The following is a 16929-nucleotide window of genomic DNA, read 5'->3' on the forward strand; positions in this document are numbered from 1 at the left end:
TCGGCTGCTGGTCCAAGTGGTCGATTTGACGCGTTAATTCTGCCCACAAGTTCTCTATCTCATCATATCCGGGGACATGCAGCCACTCCATATGCTTTACACCATGGTCAGCAAGAAAGTGTTGGATCATGCGAGCACGATGAGGCCGTGCATTGTCATCTTGGAAGACAAAGTTTCCCTCGAAAGCTGCACGAGCAAATGGAAGGACAATGTTTCTTCCAGAATGGCCCTGTACTTGAACTGGTTCAGGTTTCCCATTCAGAACAACCAGGTTAGTTTTGCCCCCTGCATGAAAAGCAGCCCCAAATGGTCACACCCACCACCTTCCAGCTTGGACTCTTGGCACTATACAATCTTCGTTGTAGGCTTCATGCACTTGTCTGCACACTTGGACGTGGCCATCTTGACGATAGACCAGAAATCTAGACTCGTCACTGAAAATCACATGATTCGAGTGTCCTGGCTGCATTGACGGTGCTCTCTGGCCCACTGCAATCGGCGCTGGCTGTGTTGTCTGGTCAGGCGTGGCTTTCTCAGGGGACGCTGGCATGATAGCCTGCTTGGACCAGTCGTTGGTTGACTCGCCTTCTGGATACAGGCACATTTGTCAGTTGCTGCACTCAGCCCTAAGCCGATTAGCTGACTTGGTACGGCCATTGCGGACTAACCGGTGCAGCTGGCGATCATCCCTCCTTGTGGTTCTGCAGGGACGTCCTGGCCTCGGTATGGAGTCGGGACAACGCCTCTGAGCATTTCGTTTCAGATCTTTGACACCTGACCTTGAGTGATGCCATACTGCCGAGCAATAGCACGCTCTTTCATGCCGTAATTTCGTAAAGCCACACTCCATGACAAACAGCATTGTCGAGTTGACGGACCATCTCCAGAGGAAGCGGCAATAACTTTTGGAGACGTGCAGCAGTTGTTTTCCCACTAATACAGAACGCAACAACCCTTATATACCCGACTGTGAAGCCAATCGTCAAATGCACCTGTCCGTACATTTTGCCACGCACCTGTGATATAATCCTGTTGTTGACTTCTTGCTTGCGACAGACAATCAGTGACATGGTTCTTTTAACAAATAAATCACCAAAGTGTAAAAGAAACTCACCAGATTGATATACTGAGTTAAGAAGTAAACCCAAGTCAAGAAAAAAAAATATATTCCATATTAAATGCCAAGTCTGTATATATATATATATATATATATATATATATATATATTATATATATATATATATATTATACATATATATATATATACATATATACATATATATATATACATATACATATATATATACATAATATATATAATATATACACAAAGAATTAAGTTAAGCACCCCTACACAACGAATTAAGGTAAGCACCCCCTAATATATATTCTTTGTGTATATGTATACATTGGCATATATTCTAAGGTATGTGAGATCCAAATAATGATTGGTATGACATTAGCAATTATCCATTGATGAAATTGAGTGATCAAAGTGAAAAAAAGTGATTGGTTGAGTCAGTGATCCGATCACGTGGGTCCTACACACGTTATTGACGCAAAGATCGCTAGAGGTCTTCTCAGAACAATGACTGTACGTTAGAAAACATAAACGTCATCCACACTGTCCGTGATGGACCTATAGCTCCATACTTAAATTGAGGTGAAAATATGCCTAAAATTCCCAAAAATTTCACCTTAAATTATTCAGAATAAAATATTGAAAACGGCATGATTGTTATGTTTTTATGTGACCATAATATCACTTCTCCAGAAAATATAGCAATATCATGGGTATATTACACTGTTTTGACGACAACAAACTTGTAATGTGCGAGGTTGTAAAAAAACGGGGGGGGGGGGTGCTTAACTTAATTCTTTGTGTATATATATATTGTTGTGGTTTTGGAATAAAGGATAATCCCCCTCGTAGGTAGAGACCACCACAACATGTAGCCTCGCGATAGTTCAGTTATTTCTTAGTGAATGTAAGCGTAGTTCTTTCCTGTGTTAGTTTTGTGTTGAGCAGGCCCGTGAGTAGGGCAGTCTTTTGGCGCTAGCATGCCACGTGGCAGGCCTGAACAAGTCTGGCGAGGTCGAAGGGAGGCGCTGCAGAGGGAGTGGCCGGTAAGCAACGAGCCGCCAATCAGGGCTCGAGGGGAGTGGCTAACGACGGCGATGAGAGGTGGGGGCTTGGAACATTCGAGTAAGGCCGGGGCGGAGCCATAAAAACCTGCTCCGAGCCCCCCACCTCAGTTGAGTTCGCGTTGGAGTTCTGAGTTCAGGTTGAGGCATTGATTGAGTCCAGAGTCGTGTGCACAGGCAGTTGAGTTGAGTTAAGAGTCGCGCAGCCCATGAGTTGGAGTTCCGTTCAGAATCGGAGTGTTGGACTTGATCACTGAAATAGCCGTGCGGTACACGAACTTGCCCCATGCCCTGTGCCCTGCGCTGTATTAATCGTGCGCTCGAGAAGACGATCATTCCGGGCCACAGAACGCGCGATTTCCTCCTGCCTGCCTTCTCCTGCATACGTGCCGTGACCACTAGAGGGTCACGCCGGGCGAGCTGTCCCGGAGCGACCGACGGCAAAGCGCGTTTGGCGCACGGACTCTTCTCTCTTCTTCTCCCTGTGTGCGTGAATGGGCCCTGTGTCTGGGAAAAAGTTAAATTGGTTGAGCTTCTGCTCTGTGTCCCCTTTCCTTCATCCTGATTATTGGACATTGTAAATAAATTGTGTTATTCCTCTTATGACCATTCCCGTCCCTTCCATTGATTGGCCTCGCATGTTACGACTAGAACCGCTCGAATCGGGTTCCATAAAAGTAACGGCACGAGTCACGTGATACGCATACCGCTTGGGCGTACTCGATTAAGCGTGGCTTGTGCGAGGTTCGGTCCCCGCTTTCGTGGCAGCGTGGGTTAAAGGTACGTGCGGCGTCGACCCGATACCCTTTTTCACGCTTGCTGTGGAAGTGGCGATTCGGCCTCGTGGACCCGAAGACCCAAGGGGAAAAAGAGGTTTAATCCCCCCTTTGTAACGTGAACGGGCTTCGGGAGATCCGCAACAATATATATATATTTAACTAAAGAAGCACACTAACCCTACGACATGACGCTGACATCATGTGCATAAATTATAGCAACACATCACCTCCAAACTAGGAGGCATCCGTGTGGTACTCAATCCTTTGCAGACTGAGATTAAAGCTCTATGGTCACAAATAGACAAAGGCAGAGATGTCGATCTAGATTTCGCCCTCATTATGGGCTCATCAGGACAACATACTGCAAATTGTTTATTTGTGACCAATTTAAGCCGTTAATATACACAGATTGAACCCCCTAACTTGACTAGGAAGCAAGGCACAGATTGAGTCTCACCCCAGGATGTGTTGATAAAAAAAAAAAATACAATTCCTCTTAATCAAATCGAGGATAAAACAAAAAACAACAATGCTCTGACCGATCGGTGAGGACAGGTGCAGAGCTTGGCTTATGCATCGGCACTTCTCCATCAGGTTTAAAGGTGAATTATTTGCCGGGAATCAAACCCATTGTATTTCATCATTTGACCTTTCATCACAACAAAGAGTAAAGAAGGTTTATCACCCAAAATTTCTTCCCATGGAGGTTAGCATACCTCAATCAACATCCTGTTGATTCCATCCATGATTCTACTTGTCTGCCGATTCAGATCGACACTAAACTTCACCAGCATGACTACTTATTTCTGTATGTTATCAGAATTTTAAATTGCAAGAGTTCTATGCTGGAAACACATGACAGACCTCCCACAACACCTTCAGGGCATGAGGCAAGATATTGAAGGACGCACCAGTAAAACGTAAACAAGAAAGTTGGATCTCCTTGATGTAAGAAAGAGCATAAAGGTTATAGGTCATGACTGTCAACTCTGTGCCCAGGTGCTGCACTTCCAGCTGCACCACTGGTTCTTCACGCCCATCCTCATGCGTGCACAGCTCGATAAAGATCTGCACAAGCCACAAAATGTCATGCATGTAATATTACACCGAGTGAAGAGCTCGAGAGAAAAAAACCCAGCAATCTTATAAGGCTCGTTTCTGTAATCTTATACATGTGTACATGCTTTGTCTTTAGTTGGCAGGGGTCAGATGCATTACAATGTTGGTGAAAGCAGCCAATAGCTTATGGTAAAAGTGGCACCTGATGCTTTCCCTGTTGAATAACGGCAGTCAGTGCTGCCTAAAGTCCCATACACATATTACGGATGTGAAAAAGGCAGGATTTGCCATTCCCTCCCCACCTCCCCTCAGGTTTCAGTATGCAATGCACACACAAAACCACATGCACACAATGACTAGTGGTCATGAGGGAGATTACAGCATGTTGTTTGCAAGATATGAATGTTAGACGTGAGTACACTTTTTATATGCATTACAAAGGCAATTGGGGTACAAAGGGCAATTCAACACAGTATTAAGATAAAGCGATATGCAATTAAGCAGTCAGCACAGTGCCAGGTAGCGATAGGAAAAGCAAATATGATTTTTGATTGCAGTCGCAAGGGGGCAGTTATTACATCGAAGGAGGTGGGGTTAACAATGCATTAGGAATTTAATGAGGCCTCAACTCAATTACTGTGTACGGTTTTGGTCACAATATTTGAGGAATGTTAAGGTCGCAATAGCTGCCTTAGCCCTAACCGCACTGGGGAGAGGAGCCCCCCATTGACATTTTTCGCAATTTTTGCTGGGGATTTCAAATTCTCCTCTCACGACTTTTTTTTCTCGAGGGTCTTGCGCACATTTTGATATCAAATACGTCCACCTCCGACTTACCGTTCAGGTTTCACATGACAATTAGTAGTCACATGTCCTAAAAAAACTGCAATGTTTGCATATGTTTACGTACAACAAACACATGCGAATAAGGGTTACATGCATTAGGACACTGATGGTGTAAATTAATTGGCCTGTAATTTCTATTTTTGTAAATTGGCCTGTAATTTTCTGAGTGTTTTGCATGTTGTTTAAGACGTACTGAATAATTACAGAACAGAATTTAGCAATATTTAGACAAATTAACAAATGTACAAAACAATTTTACCATCGCGTTCATTATGCGACGGTCGAGAACAGTCAGGGAAAGCTCAAAATCACCCAGTTCAGTTCGGGTTAAAAGGGGTTCAGCGCAGAGCAACCAGGTTGATTATAGGGTTAAGTCAGCTTTGCCAAGAGGAGCGGCTGGAGACAATAGGCTTCTTACATTATAAAGGAGGTGTTTACATAGTCAGGGCCCTTAGGGATATTTTGGGGCCGTTTGGTTCAAATTCTTCCAAAAACACCAAATTTGGCCCAGATGTTGCCCATGCCATACTCTTTCGATTTTTGACGGACGCCAAGACGGGCGCCCCCCCCCCCCCCCCCGCCGGCCCCATATTGGCGAAATACTAAATGGCCACCACCCGGATTAGAGGAAAATCAGTTAAATAACCAAAAGGGTTGGAATCATGTATGATACCACTTTTCAGGGGTTTTCGAGGTCGAGGAATTCAATTATGATGTTCTTTTGATGATTCGAGGTCAAGGTCAACCCTCAAGGTCATCTTAAAGGTCATTTGAGTCAAACATGTCGGTTTTTGAGTTTTTTGTCAAGATTTACACGAGGTTCACCATTTTATGTTTCTGGGTTGGGTAATCGAACTCTGACCTTATTTTTGACAATTAGAGGAAATATTTACATGTCTATTTCCTAATTTTCAGGCATATGCAGTTCATCAGTCTAATTACAAAGGTACGGATTTTGATGTTTTATGAACTGTATGCCATATCCTTGTGTTTAATTTTTGTGCGATCATGATCTGGGTTCATGTATACATGATTGTATACATGTCATAAATATGACGTCATAGGTCATGTGACCTGGCGGCCATATTGGATTTTATGAAAACCTTAAAAATGGATCCCTGCCTTCATTTTTCGATCGATTCATTTTGAACTTTGACCACTTATAGTACGCCATGTGATTGGATGCATATCCTAATTATGACGTCATAGGTCAGGTGACATGGCGGGATGGACCGGTATGGTCCCCGGATCATACCGCCCTTGGCGCCCGTCAAAAATCGAAAGAGTATGGCATGGGCAACATCTGCGCCAAATTTGATGCTTTTGGAAGAATTTGAACCAAAATATCCCTAAGGGCCCTGACTAACAAGGGAATCTCGGATAAAGGTTTAAGATCCTAAAGGGTATAGATAAAATATGTATGAAAGGTTTTCTCTATTTTACCAGAATTGACAGCGAAAAGATTCATGAGCACAGCTTGAGAGAAAAAGACGAGTGTTCGGATAGAAGCAAGGCACGGGTATTTTCACACAGAGAGTTGTTAATGCATGGGAAGGTCTTCATGGCAGCGACAGTCGATGGTTACCCTGCGCATGCGAAGTGAAAAGCTGTCTAAAGCAATAGGTTCACTTCTCTCTGACTGACAGTCTACAAACATCAGCTTATGATCGAGGAACAATTTGATTTCAATTGTATCTTATATTTTTTTGCTAAATTTGCCAAAGGAATTATTAAAAACAAAACACAACAACATGCATTTTAAGGCCATTTTCCCTGCTAGAGCGGGGGTTAGCCTTGCGGTCCCCATGACAATCTTCTCCATTTTCCCATATTTTCTACATCTCCCCTTGTTAACCCCCTTGCCCACATTTCTTCTTCCACCATCTTTAGCCAAGTCCTTCTCGGTCTTCCCTGTCCTCTACTTCCTTCTACATTCATTTCAATCACTCTTCTCAACCAGTCACTTTAATAAAGGAATTATTAAAGCGAGGACTTAAAGCGAGGATTGCGGTTATTAAAGCGAGGACTTAAAGCGAGGAGCAATTGCTAAAGGTGGTAGAAGAAGAAATGTGGGCAAGGGGGTTAACAAGGGGAGATGTAGAAAATATGGGAAAATGGAGAAGATTGTCATGGGGCCCGCAAGGCTAACCCCTGCTCTAGCAGGGAAAATGGCCTTAAAATGCCTGTTGTTGTTGTTGTATGTTATATTTTTAACACGAATCGGAACATGAATCGGAAAAAGAATCTGCAGTCAGCACAGTGCCAGGCTCCGTCGATAGGAGCAAGATATTTATTTTACTCTTTCTGGCAGCCAAACTCGATTGAAAAACATTCCAAACAGGAAACTTGTAATTTTTAAGGATGTCATAAAGGACACAAACAACAGGCATGAACAACTAATGTAATGTGTTAAATAAGGTGGTGTAAAATAAACTGCATCTACAGCAGTAAACGTCCGGGAATAATATTTTTATACAACCTTTGAAATCTTTCAAAGATTTCAATTGAATTATATACTTGAACACTGGAGAACACAAATTGCCTAGTTGCCACTTCCAAAAACTTCCAGTTTTGCAGTACTTGGACATGTTAAATAAGGTGGTGTATAAGACACTGCATCAATGATGGTAAACTTCTGGAATTTTTTTATACAACCTTTAAAATCTTTATTCAACTTCAATTAAATTCTTGGGCATGGCATGGGGTAACGTATTATATGAACTCTCTATGTTTGAAATAGAATTGGATAGGTATCTAAAGCAATGGGAAACAAGAAAGAGCAATCAGAGATGGCAGACCCTCACCTGGACGTGTTTTTAGTGATTAGGGCTTTTGTGTTAAAACAAATATGGCGGCCAAACCACGTGACCGATGACTTCATCATTTTTTTTTTTCTCCACCAATTTATCGCAAGATGACGCTCAATAAATTTCATCTTGATCGTATGAAGTTTTGTACCTGTCGAATTATGACATCATAATGGAGGCACCAATGACATTATCATTAACACATTTTATTCCCCACGGAGAGTTATTTACAATGAGCAATGTCTAATTTTTTTTTTTTCTATGCAGCACTTTCGGAGATATAGAGGTGCAAAGTTTTTCGTTTTTTCCAAGAGGGCGCCCATACCACGCGACCTACAACATCATAATTATCATGAAAAAAATTCTGCAGGAAGAGGTGCACCTATGGTGAAAAATTCCTGTCAATCAGACCAACGGTTGCAGAGAAAAATCATATTTATTCTGTGCGGACAAACAAATAGACAGACAGAAAAACAAACAGGCAGACAAACAAACAAACGGACTCAAATGCAATACCCTCTCCCTCTGCCGAGGGTAATGAGGGGTACAGGGACGTAGGCAGATATGGTATTTAGAGAGCGATTTGACGAGTGTGTGAGCATGTTGTGTTGTTGATGGGATGTTGAGATGTTCTGAGTCTTATAGGTGCGGGTCTTGTTAAGTGTGATAAAAATATAGTTGCTAATTCCAGCACCAAATTAGCAGTCAGCATTGGTGGCACCAGAGAATTTAAAAAAGAATAAAATAATTGCATTATCCACCTTGAAGGTGCTGACGTTTTGGGCTTTACCCCCTCTTGCTCCAATGAGGGTATCGTTTCTTATGCTCTTATCAAGTGTGAACGTGTAATCTGTATTAGCTCAACTTCCCCCTCTCCCCTTAAACAACCATTAACCCCTCCTTTCCCCTCAAAACTCCGTCAGTCCGTCCATCCGTAAACACTTGAGGCTTCTTCTCCGAAACTGCTGATGGGATTACGGCTAAACTTGGCACATATGATATTGTTGTGTTGTGACTTAAGTTTGTCCAAGGCATTAAAAAAATCAGGGTCGAAGGGAGTTTAGCCTTCCCTCTGATTTTTTTGGACCCCGTTAATACACCCCAAATCCAACTCTTTCAATCTTCAACTTCATTCCTGAAATTCCTAGTAGTGTCAATTTGATTTATACCGTGTACCCCTCCAACCCACAGCCCTCTCCTTTCCACATATCTCCCGATGTCCTAGTTCTTCACTGTTGTTGTGCTTGTGTGCTTCCCTCTCTCTCCCCATCTTGTCTCCTGCTCCCTTTATTATATGTTTTACGTGAAGTTTATGGGTTTTTTTTTTTGTGTTTAACGTGTTAGCTCTTACACGAGCCTCGATCTTGTATCCACCCCCCTCCCCCCCAAAAAAACTCACCTCTTTGATTTCAAAAAGCAGCTTCAAATCGGTCATGTTTTTTGGTGGTTCCTTGTTACTGACACTTCGAGCGAGAGATGGCTGTATGGTTCCTGGTGGTAAACTTCTTAGCGATTCCAATGAACCTCCCCAGTTGCTATGGGCATCATAAAAATCTTCATCAGCAGAGAGGTACTCTGAGTCAGAATCTGCACACATGAAGATGGGTGATTAGTTCTCATTAAGATGAGGGTGGTAGAGAACAATGCGTTGTGGAAAGTTGATGCGCACCGCTGGTAAAGCGCTCAATGGAAGAGACACGAGATGACCAGTCGAGGTCACGGGGTGGTGGAGCGATACTGCCACGCTTACTCGGATTCAGCACTGGGGTTTGAGGGGCCTGTGGGAAAATGGCAGAAAATGCACAACTTGGTGCATCTGCGACTCAACCCTAATGGAAATGTCATAAAACACAATTAGAAAACTTGTAAAACAAAAAATCTGATAACAAAAAGATCCAAAATTATTTGCACAGTTGGTAACGTCATCAAATTGGCTTGTCTGGCTTTGATAGACGTGGTCAAACCAACCAAAAAACTGCTATCCTGGATAGTTTCAGCAGGAGGCATTGTATCTCAGTGTGGGTTGTCTTCGAATGACAATTTAATGAACGATTCCTAAACCAAAATCGAATCAAGCTGATGGACAAAAGTTAGTAGACAAGAGATTACAAATATGGTACGAAGACAATAATAGTGTCCATAAATCTCCTTAAAAACTACAAATCAGATTTACCCAAGAATATTGTCCGATTTCAAACTTTTTAACCATATGCCATTTGTAATAACTTCACTCAACTTGACTGATAATTTTCAGTCCACTGCATGACAAAAGCTTCCCTCAACGTGGGCCATGATTAATTATAATTTGTCGATTATACTCATTACCTAAGCCCCACACTAGCAGGGAAAATGGCCTTAAAATGCCTGTTGTTGTCGATTATACTCATTACCGACCTATACTGACCGGGTGGGAAATGTTGGTGACTGATACTTATCCTCGCTCAATATCTGCTAGTCCAAGCCATTTCTGCCTAGAAATACAGAAACTTAATTTTACTGATGTTTCTATTTACAAAAACGACCACTTCATAGAGAAAGAAGAGGAGGATGAGAAGAAGGATGAGGATGAGGAGGAAGAGGATGAGGAGGAAGAGGATGAGGGCAGGAAATGTTAGTTAGGTGGGAAAAAAAGAAGGAGAAGAATTCAACAATTTTTTGGGAATCAATATTGCTTGGTAAGTCGTGGATACTTTTTTCTATAATGATGTAAATGTTTTTGTCAAGTAGAATCATCAGTGCAGGATTAATCTACAAAAAAAATTCAGAAATGGGTTAGAGTAGGACATATTGAGCAGTTTGAGATGGTTTGGTCATGTGTTGAGGAAGGATGAAAGTGACTGGTTGAGAAGAGTGATGGAAATGAATGTAGAAGGAAGTAGAGGACGGGGAAGACCGAGAAAGACTTGGCTAAAGACGGTGGAAGAAGAAATGCGGGCAAGGGGGTTAACAAGGAGAGATGCAGAAAATAGGGCAAAATGGAGAAGATTGTCATGGGGACCGCAAGGCTAACCCCTGCTCTAGCAGGGAAAATGGCCTTAAAATGCCTGTTGTGTGTTGTGTTGTATATTGAGCCAGAATAAGGATCGGTCGGCAGAATTTCTTGCCCGGTCAGTAATTGGTACGACGCTTTTTCACTGCAATTCCAGGCCATTGTTTAACATTGAATTTTTTTATTTCAACTCTCCATCTAATATTGGGTTTTCCTCCATTTCTTTTAAGTCCTTCTCTTAGGTTGCAAGTTTGAAATTCTTGATATCCATTGGTTATTTATTCTTTTTGCTAGGTGTCCAGCCCAGTTCCATTCTAGTTTTTTCTAACATATAGATTGTAATATAATACCAGTATATGTATCAAACTTAATTTTCGGCCATTTTTTCATGCCAAGACAAAATCTTTCCTGGGCTCTTTACGTGATCATTTTTTGTTTAAAACCTTTCATAAGAGACCACATTTCACATCATTGAAGGTTTCATGCATTTATTGTCAAATTTCTTATTCAGACACAAAGGTGAAGGCAGTTAGATATTCAAAACTTTTAAAACTCGTCAAATGCTGCCCACCCTCTCTCTTCAATTCTTCAAAGTGATCCAAAAACACACACACACACACACACACACACACACACACACACACACACACACACACACACACACACACACACACACACACACACACACACACACACTCTTTCTATATTGATCTTGCCACTAATTTGATGCAGTTTCAAGGTCACTACTCTACCATTGACAAGGTGACACTTACAGTTCACGATTTGTGAAGCATGAAAGTTTCCATTAGTGAAAGGCGCACTGGGGGGCACAAGGATATGAATGTGGAGGTTTTGAGATTCTTTCAGCATGATCAGTTGATCACATTTATTGTAAAGAGGAGACCCTGATATGACCTGCAACTCATTGGCATCACCAACTTGTTTCAGTTGAGATTGCTCATGCACAACTTCATTATCATTGGGATGTAGAAATTTAAAACATGGTGTAGCACTGGCTGCTCAACTAATCCAGCTGATACAGAAGAGTGTACCTAACAAAGTAATGCTTAAACATACGCAGTTTGAGGTCTCAGAGATAAAGAGGAAATGAGCTCCTCGAAAAGGTGGATGAACTCCTCGAAAAGGTGGATGAACTCCTCGAAAAGGTGGATGAACTCCTCGAAAAGGTGGATGAACTCCTCGAAAAGGTGGATGAACTCCTCGAAAAGGTGGATGAACTCCTCGAAAAGGTGGATGAACTCCTCGAAAAGGTGGATGAACTCCTCGAAAAGGTGGATGAACTTGTGGATAGCTTTTGTCATAGCAAAGAGCAGCACTAACATTTTCTGTATGTTACTGCACTGTCTTGATGTAGAGAAGAATATTCAGCCTCACCTGACTTTTGCTGCAGCAAACAGCGAACAAGCTAAACCGGCATGTTTCCCGACAAGGCCACAGGGAAGTATGACAAATACTGGGGTCTCGAGAGAAAGAGAGTGCACAACCACAATGAGTGCACACTAATAACCCTTTGGCTCCGAAAGGCCAGTGGACAACCTGAGAGGAGATTGATACAAGGAGACTGTTGTAGACAGAGATCTCGTCCTTGGAGTCATTAGTACTGAAGTTCCCAAAAGGAGCAATATACGATGTTCTGCCAACAGACTATAATATGAGCAAGGGGGAAAGACCACTTATCACAAATGGCACACGTGTGGTGGTGTCGGCTCCATGAAGTACAAATTGACGAGTTGTTCAGTTTCAATGAAAGGTGGTGTGTAGAATACAGGAAATCATAATCATGTCCTAGCCCGAGTTGAGGAAAGGTCTCCTAATAGTGCTTCAAGATGCAATTGAGGAAAGAACCTTCATCATAGTGAAAGAGGAAATGCAGAAAGGTGCCACACAATATAAGAAATGAGCAACGAGGGATTTTGGCAGCAGTAATGGAAGATGGAAATGGACTACAAGTCAAGAGTTATGTACACCAGGCTGATTGGAGACTCTAAATAAAGACCAGACGTTGTCTTGTAGTCAGATGTAGCAAAGAAAGTGGTGATGGTGGAATTTTTTTTCACCAAAGGATGGAAACGCGTGAAGGCAGCAGGTGACACAAGATGAATATAGATATGCTAGTGGAGCATAAAGAAAAGGGCTTAAATACCAAAAGTTCCAACGCATGCTTGGAGTGAGCTCAAAACTGTGAAGAAAAGCAGATGGGGCAGCTGTGAGTTCCATATTGAAAGTATACTTATGGACTTGGCATAAACAACACAACATGCATTTTAAAGGCCATTTTCCCTGCTAGAGCGGGGGTTAGCCTTGCGGTCCCCATGACAATCTTCTCCATTTTGCCCTATTTTCTGCATCTCTCCTTGTTAACCCCCTTGCCCGCATTTCTTCTTCCACCATCTTTAGCCAAGTCTTTCTCGGTCTTCCCCGTCTTCTACTTCCTTCTACATTCATTTCCATCACTCTTCTCAACCAGTCACTTTCATCCTTCCTCAACACATGACCAAACCATCTCAACCTGTTCCTCTTCACAGCATCAATCACAGGCTCTATTCCCATCATCTTTCGCAATTCATCATTTGTCTTCCTCTCTCTCAACGATACTCCGCACATCCGTCGAACCATTCGCATTTCCACCCTTTCCAACCTTCGTTGCTGCTCTACGTTCATTACCCATGTCTCGCTCCCATAAATCATAACACTTCTCACACATGCAGCATACACCTTTCCCTTCAGCTTCAACGACACTCCCCTCATCATCAGCACGCCACTCAATTCCCGAAACTTCTTCCATGCACATCTCACTCGAGCAACCGTTGCCGAGTCTGATCCACCTTCTCCATTCAGCATGTCTCCGAGGTAGCAAAATGTTTTCACACCTTCCAGCTTCACACCGTCTCCAAGATCCAACTCAACATTTCCTCCATCTGCAGCTCCCTCTGTACACACCTTACATTTGAATGTAGCTGCCACACTGGTTAATGACCCTCTCAGACCACTACATTTTTGATGAACCCACTCAGCGCACATTGTACACTGAATGGAGTTCACTCCGACACCCTTCCTACACACAGCACAGGGCCACTTCCCAGTTCTTTCCACCTCACCACATGCTTTACCACTTGCCATCACCTTCGTCTTTCCGATATTCACCTTCAGACCTTTTGTCTCCATACATTCCTTCCACGTGTTCATCTTTTCCTTCAGTCCATCCATACTTTCCGCAATCAACACCAGATCATCTGCATACAACAACTCCCACGGTAAACCCTCCTTTACGTTCTGAGCCAGCACCTCCATCACAGCTACAAATAGTAGTGGACTTAGTACCGACCCCTGATGCACTCCCACCTTCACCTCAATCTCACCACTGTTCCCGTCCTTCGTCCTTACAGCTGTGCACGCTCTTTTGTACATTGCCATCACTACTATGATCAACCATTCCTCCACTCCTAACTTCCTCAATGCCCATGTCAATACTTTGCGTGGAACCCGATCGAATGCTTTCTCCAGATCAACAAACCCAAGAAACAACTTCTTCCTCTTCTCCATGTACTTCTCCTGCAACTGCCTCACAATGAAAAGCGCGTCTGTCGTTCCTCTTCCTGGCATAAATCCAAACTGCATTTCGTCGATCTTCACTTTCTTCCTTATCCTCCTCTCCAACACCCTTTCCAATACCTTCATTCCATGCTCCAATAAATTTATCGCTCGGTACGAGCCACACTCCAGAGGGTCACCTTTCCCCTTGTATAGAGGGACGAGGGTACTCAGTTCCCAATCCACTGGAATGCGGCCTTCTTTCACCACCAGATTACAGATCTCTGTCATTCTCTTCACACCCCAACTTCCTGCTGCCTTCAACATATCTCCCACAACTCCCGTCGGCCCTCCCGCTTTTCTACCCTTCATTGCTTTTATCGCTTCCTCAACTTCCTTCTCAGTTATCTTCTCTGCCGGTCCTAAAACTGGGTTACTCTCTATGTTGCCATCCCATTCATTCTCTGTATTCAACAGCATTTCCATATATCTTTTCCATCTTCCTTTAATTCCATCTAGGTCGACAACGATTTGTCCCACTTCATCCTTCAAGCAGCTCACCCCCATCACATCACACCTCTCTTTCGCTATCTGCTTTGCAATCCTGAATACCGCTCTCTGACCCTCTTCCGAATCCAAGCGTTCTCCGAACATTTTCCTACATGCCTCCTGCGCCTTTGCTACCTCTTTCTTTGCAGCCTTCCTGGCTGCCTTATAACTTTCATGCTCTGCTGTTTCTGCTCCCGTACCCTTCGCCTTCTGCCACTCCTTGAACTTCTTCCTCTTCTCGTCAATCCTCTTTCCAACTTCATCATCCCACCACCATGTTTCCGAGTGCCTCGGTGGTCCTTTTGTCCATCCACATACCTCACCAACGGCTCCCAACAGACTAGCTTTCATTGACATCCAACCACTTTCAAGCTCAACCACATCATCCTCGACCCTACTCAGCCTCTCTTTTACTTTTACTCTACATCCAACCACTTGGCATGAATACTGGAAATCATTTGAGTGAGCAAAGCATCAGTCAGAGGTGTGGATTACGCAGACAGCTGTCACTGCTGGCCTGCCGAATACAGTGAATGAATAAATTGAGGTCAATGGGTCAAAATGATCGATGAGAGGGTAATCGGTTGATGATTGGACTACTAATTGCACCGTGTGGAATTTTGACTTTTCTTCTAATATGTCCATGTTAACATTGTTAACATTGTTTTTTTTTGTTTTTTTTCTAATATGTCCATGTTACTGGAATGCCTAAAGTCAAACATTCACTGTTTAAAAAAATTGTCACTGCTAATAGAAAGAGGGAACAAAGACAATGGCTCACACATTAGCAACACTAACTCTAACCACCTCTACCTTCCCAACCTCATCCTAAGCCATACACATATAGCCCCACCTTTTTATCGCGTTTCTTGGAGGGGGTACGTGCAGGAGCAGAAGACTTGGGCAATGGGATGCTCTCCACCAAGCCCAAAATCCCCTTCACCTTCTCATCACTGATGCTCACACGCAGTGCATGCAGTGCTCCTGACAACTTGAACCTAGCATTGGTGGAAATGTCACATGCTTTTTACAGCCAATCAAGGACACACAAAGGCAAGATATGGCATCTTGATAGAAATTAGTGAAAATATAATTGCATCTGCCACTTTATAGTTGTTCAGCCGAGTCCGAGCGGAGCAAAGTCGAGACTGTTTATTCCTTTCCCGATATCTGAAACACCCTGCAGCCCACGCCTGCAGAAAACAGAGTTTTTGGAACGACGTGCCACATTTTCCATCCAATCATCATGTAACTTTGGGGAAAAAAAATTCTCCATGGGTAAGTGCTCCTATATTGAAATTTTTGTCAATCGCTCATGCGGTTGTAGAGAAAACCAATTTTAAAAGTGAATAAAGGTGAAAAAGTGATGGACGAAAAAATAAGTGAGGGCCTCGATCGATATCCCACAATATGGTCAAGGATGTTTGTGGATGCCAATTACTAGTTCTTTCTTTCAAGGATACAAAGTGAATAATTCAATGAGCAAATCCAGTAATTATACGTTTTTGAAATTATTAAGGCACACTGAACCACGATCCTCCCAATAGCAACCACAATTTATCTTAACGTCCAGCTGTTACCAATAAATGTTTTCCTGCACCAGAACAAGACAGCAAACGGCGTTTTGAGGATCGTTATAATAGGCATAAAATAGTGTTAGTAAACATGCAGTGTGCCATTTTCAGAAGGTTCTTTGGCATGTTCACTCACTTTGGCATGCGTGCATCCGTCGTGACCAAAGCACTGGCCAGCTGCAACTCCAGGGTCATGGGTTGCAGCACGTGGTGCTTAGAGTTTTCCATCTTTGTCGCAGCAAGCCAGTCCTCCCCTGCACCATATAAAGAGAAATCTTATGCAAGTCTTCCACACCAAGAACTTCACTAGTAACGAAACCGTTTTAATTTGACCAGTCTTTCACTTCTAGCTTTTGTCATAACCTGCCCTTCTCCTTGCAGTTATAAATTTCCCCTTTTTTGCTAAATATTATTTGTGTGAAATGAATGTATATTAGGTCTGGAGAGAGTCCAATTAATTTTTTTGCGACAATGCCAACAATGTATACAATTGAACAAAGTTGTGCCCATCACCAAACCTGCAAGCTTTCAACTGGTAACATTTCCCTCCGTTATTTTATCAAACCATTCTTTCAAACAACGAGAAACACCGAATGTAGAGACAACATATTACCTATTGCAATAATGGA

The 16929-nt window shown here is 42.8% G+C and overlaps 1 protein-coding gene across 4 annotated transcripts in view; it reads right to left on the reverse strand.

The window, feature by feature from the left end:
• LOC137430728 (intermembrane lipid transfer protein VPS13A) overlaps positions 1-16929 on the reverse strand; it is a 149678-nt gene that overhangs the window by 78943 nt on the left and 53806 nt on the right. For all 4 annotated transcript variants that reach the window (XM_078781541.1, XM_078781542.1, XM_078781540.1 and 1 more), the window contains 5 exons: positions 16437-16554; positions 15580-15724; positions 9306-9414; positions 9036-9223; positions 3836-3992 (listed from right to left, as the gene is read on the reverse strand). In XM_078781541.1, the coding sequence (XP_078637667.1) occupies positions 3836-3992; positions 9036-9223; positions 9306-9414; positions 15580-15724; positions 16437-16554 (717 nt within the window). The remainder of the gene's footprint in view (positions 1-3835; positions 3993-9035; positions 9224-9305; positions 9415-15579; positions 15725-16436; positions 16555-16929) is intronic.

Source organism: Myxine glutinosa, chromosome 7 (assembly GCF_964187855.1).
Source record: "Myxine glutinosa chromosome 7, kmMyxGlut1.1, whole genome shotgun sequence".
Classification (NCBI taxonomy): domain Eukaryota; kingdom Metazoa; phylum Chordata; class Myxini; order Myxiniformes; family Myxinidae; genus Myxine; species Myxine glutinosa.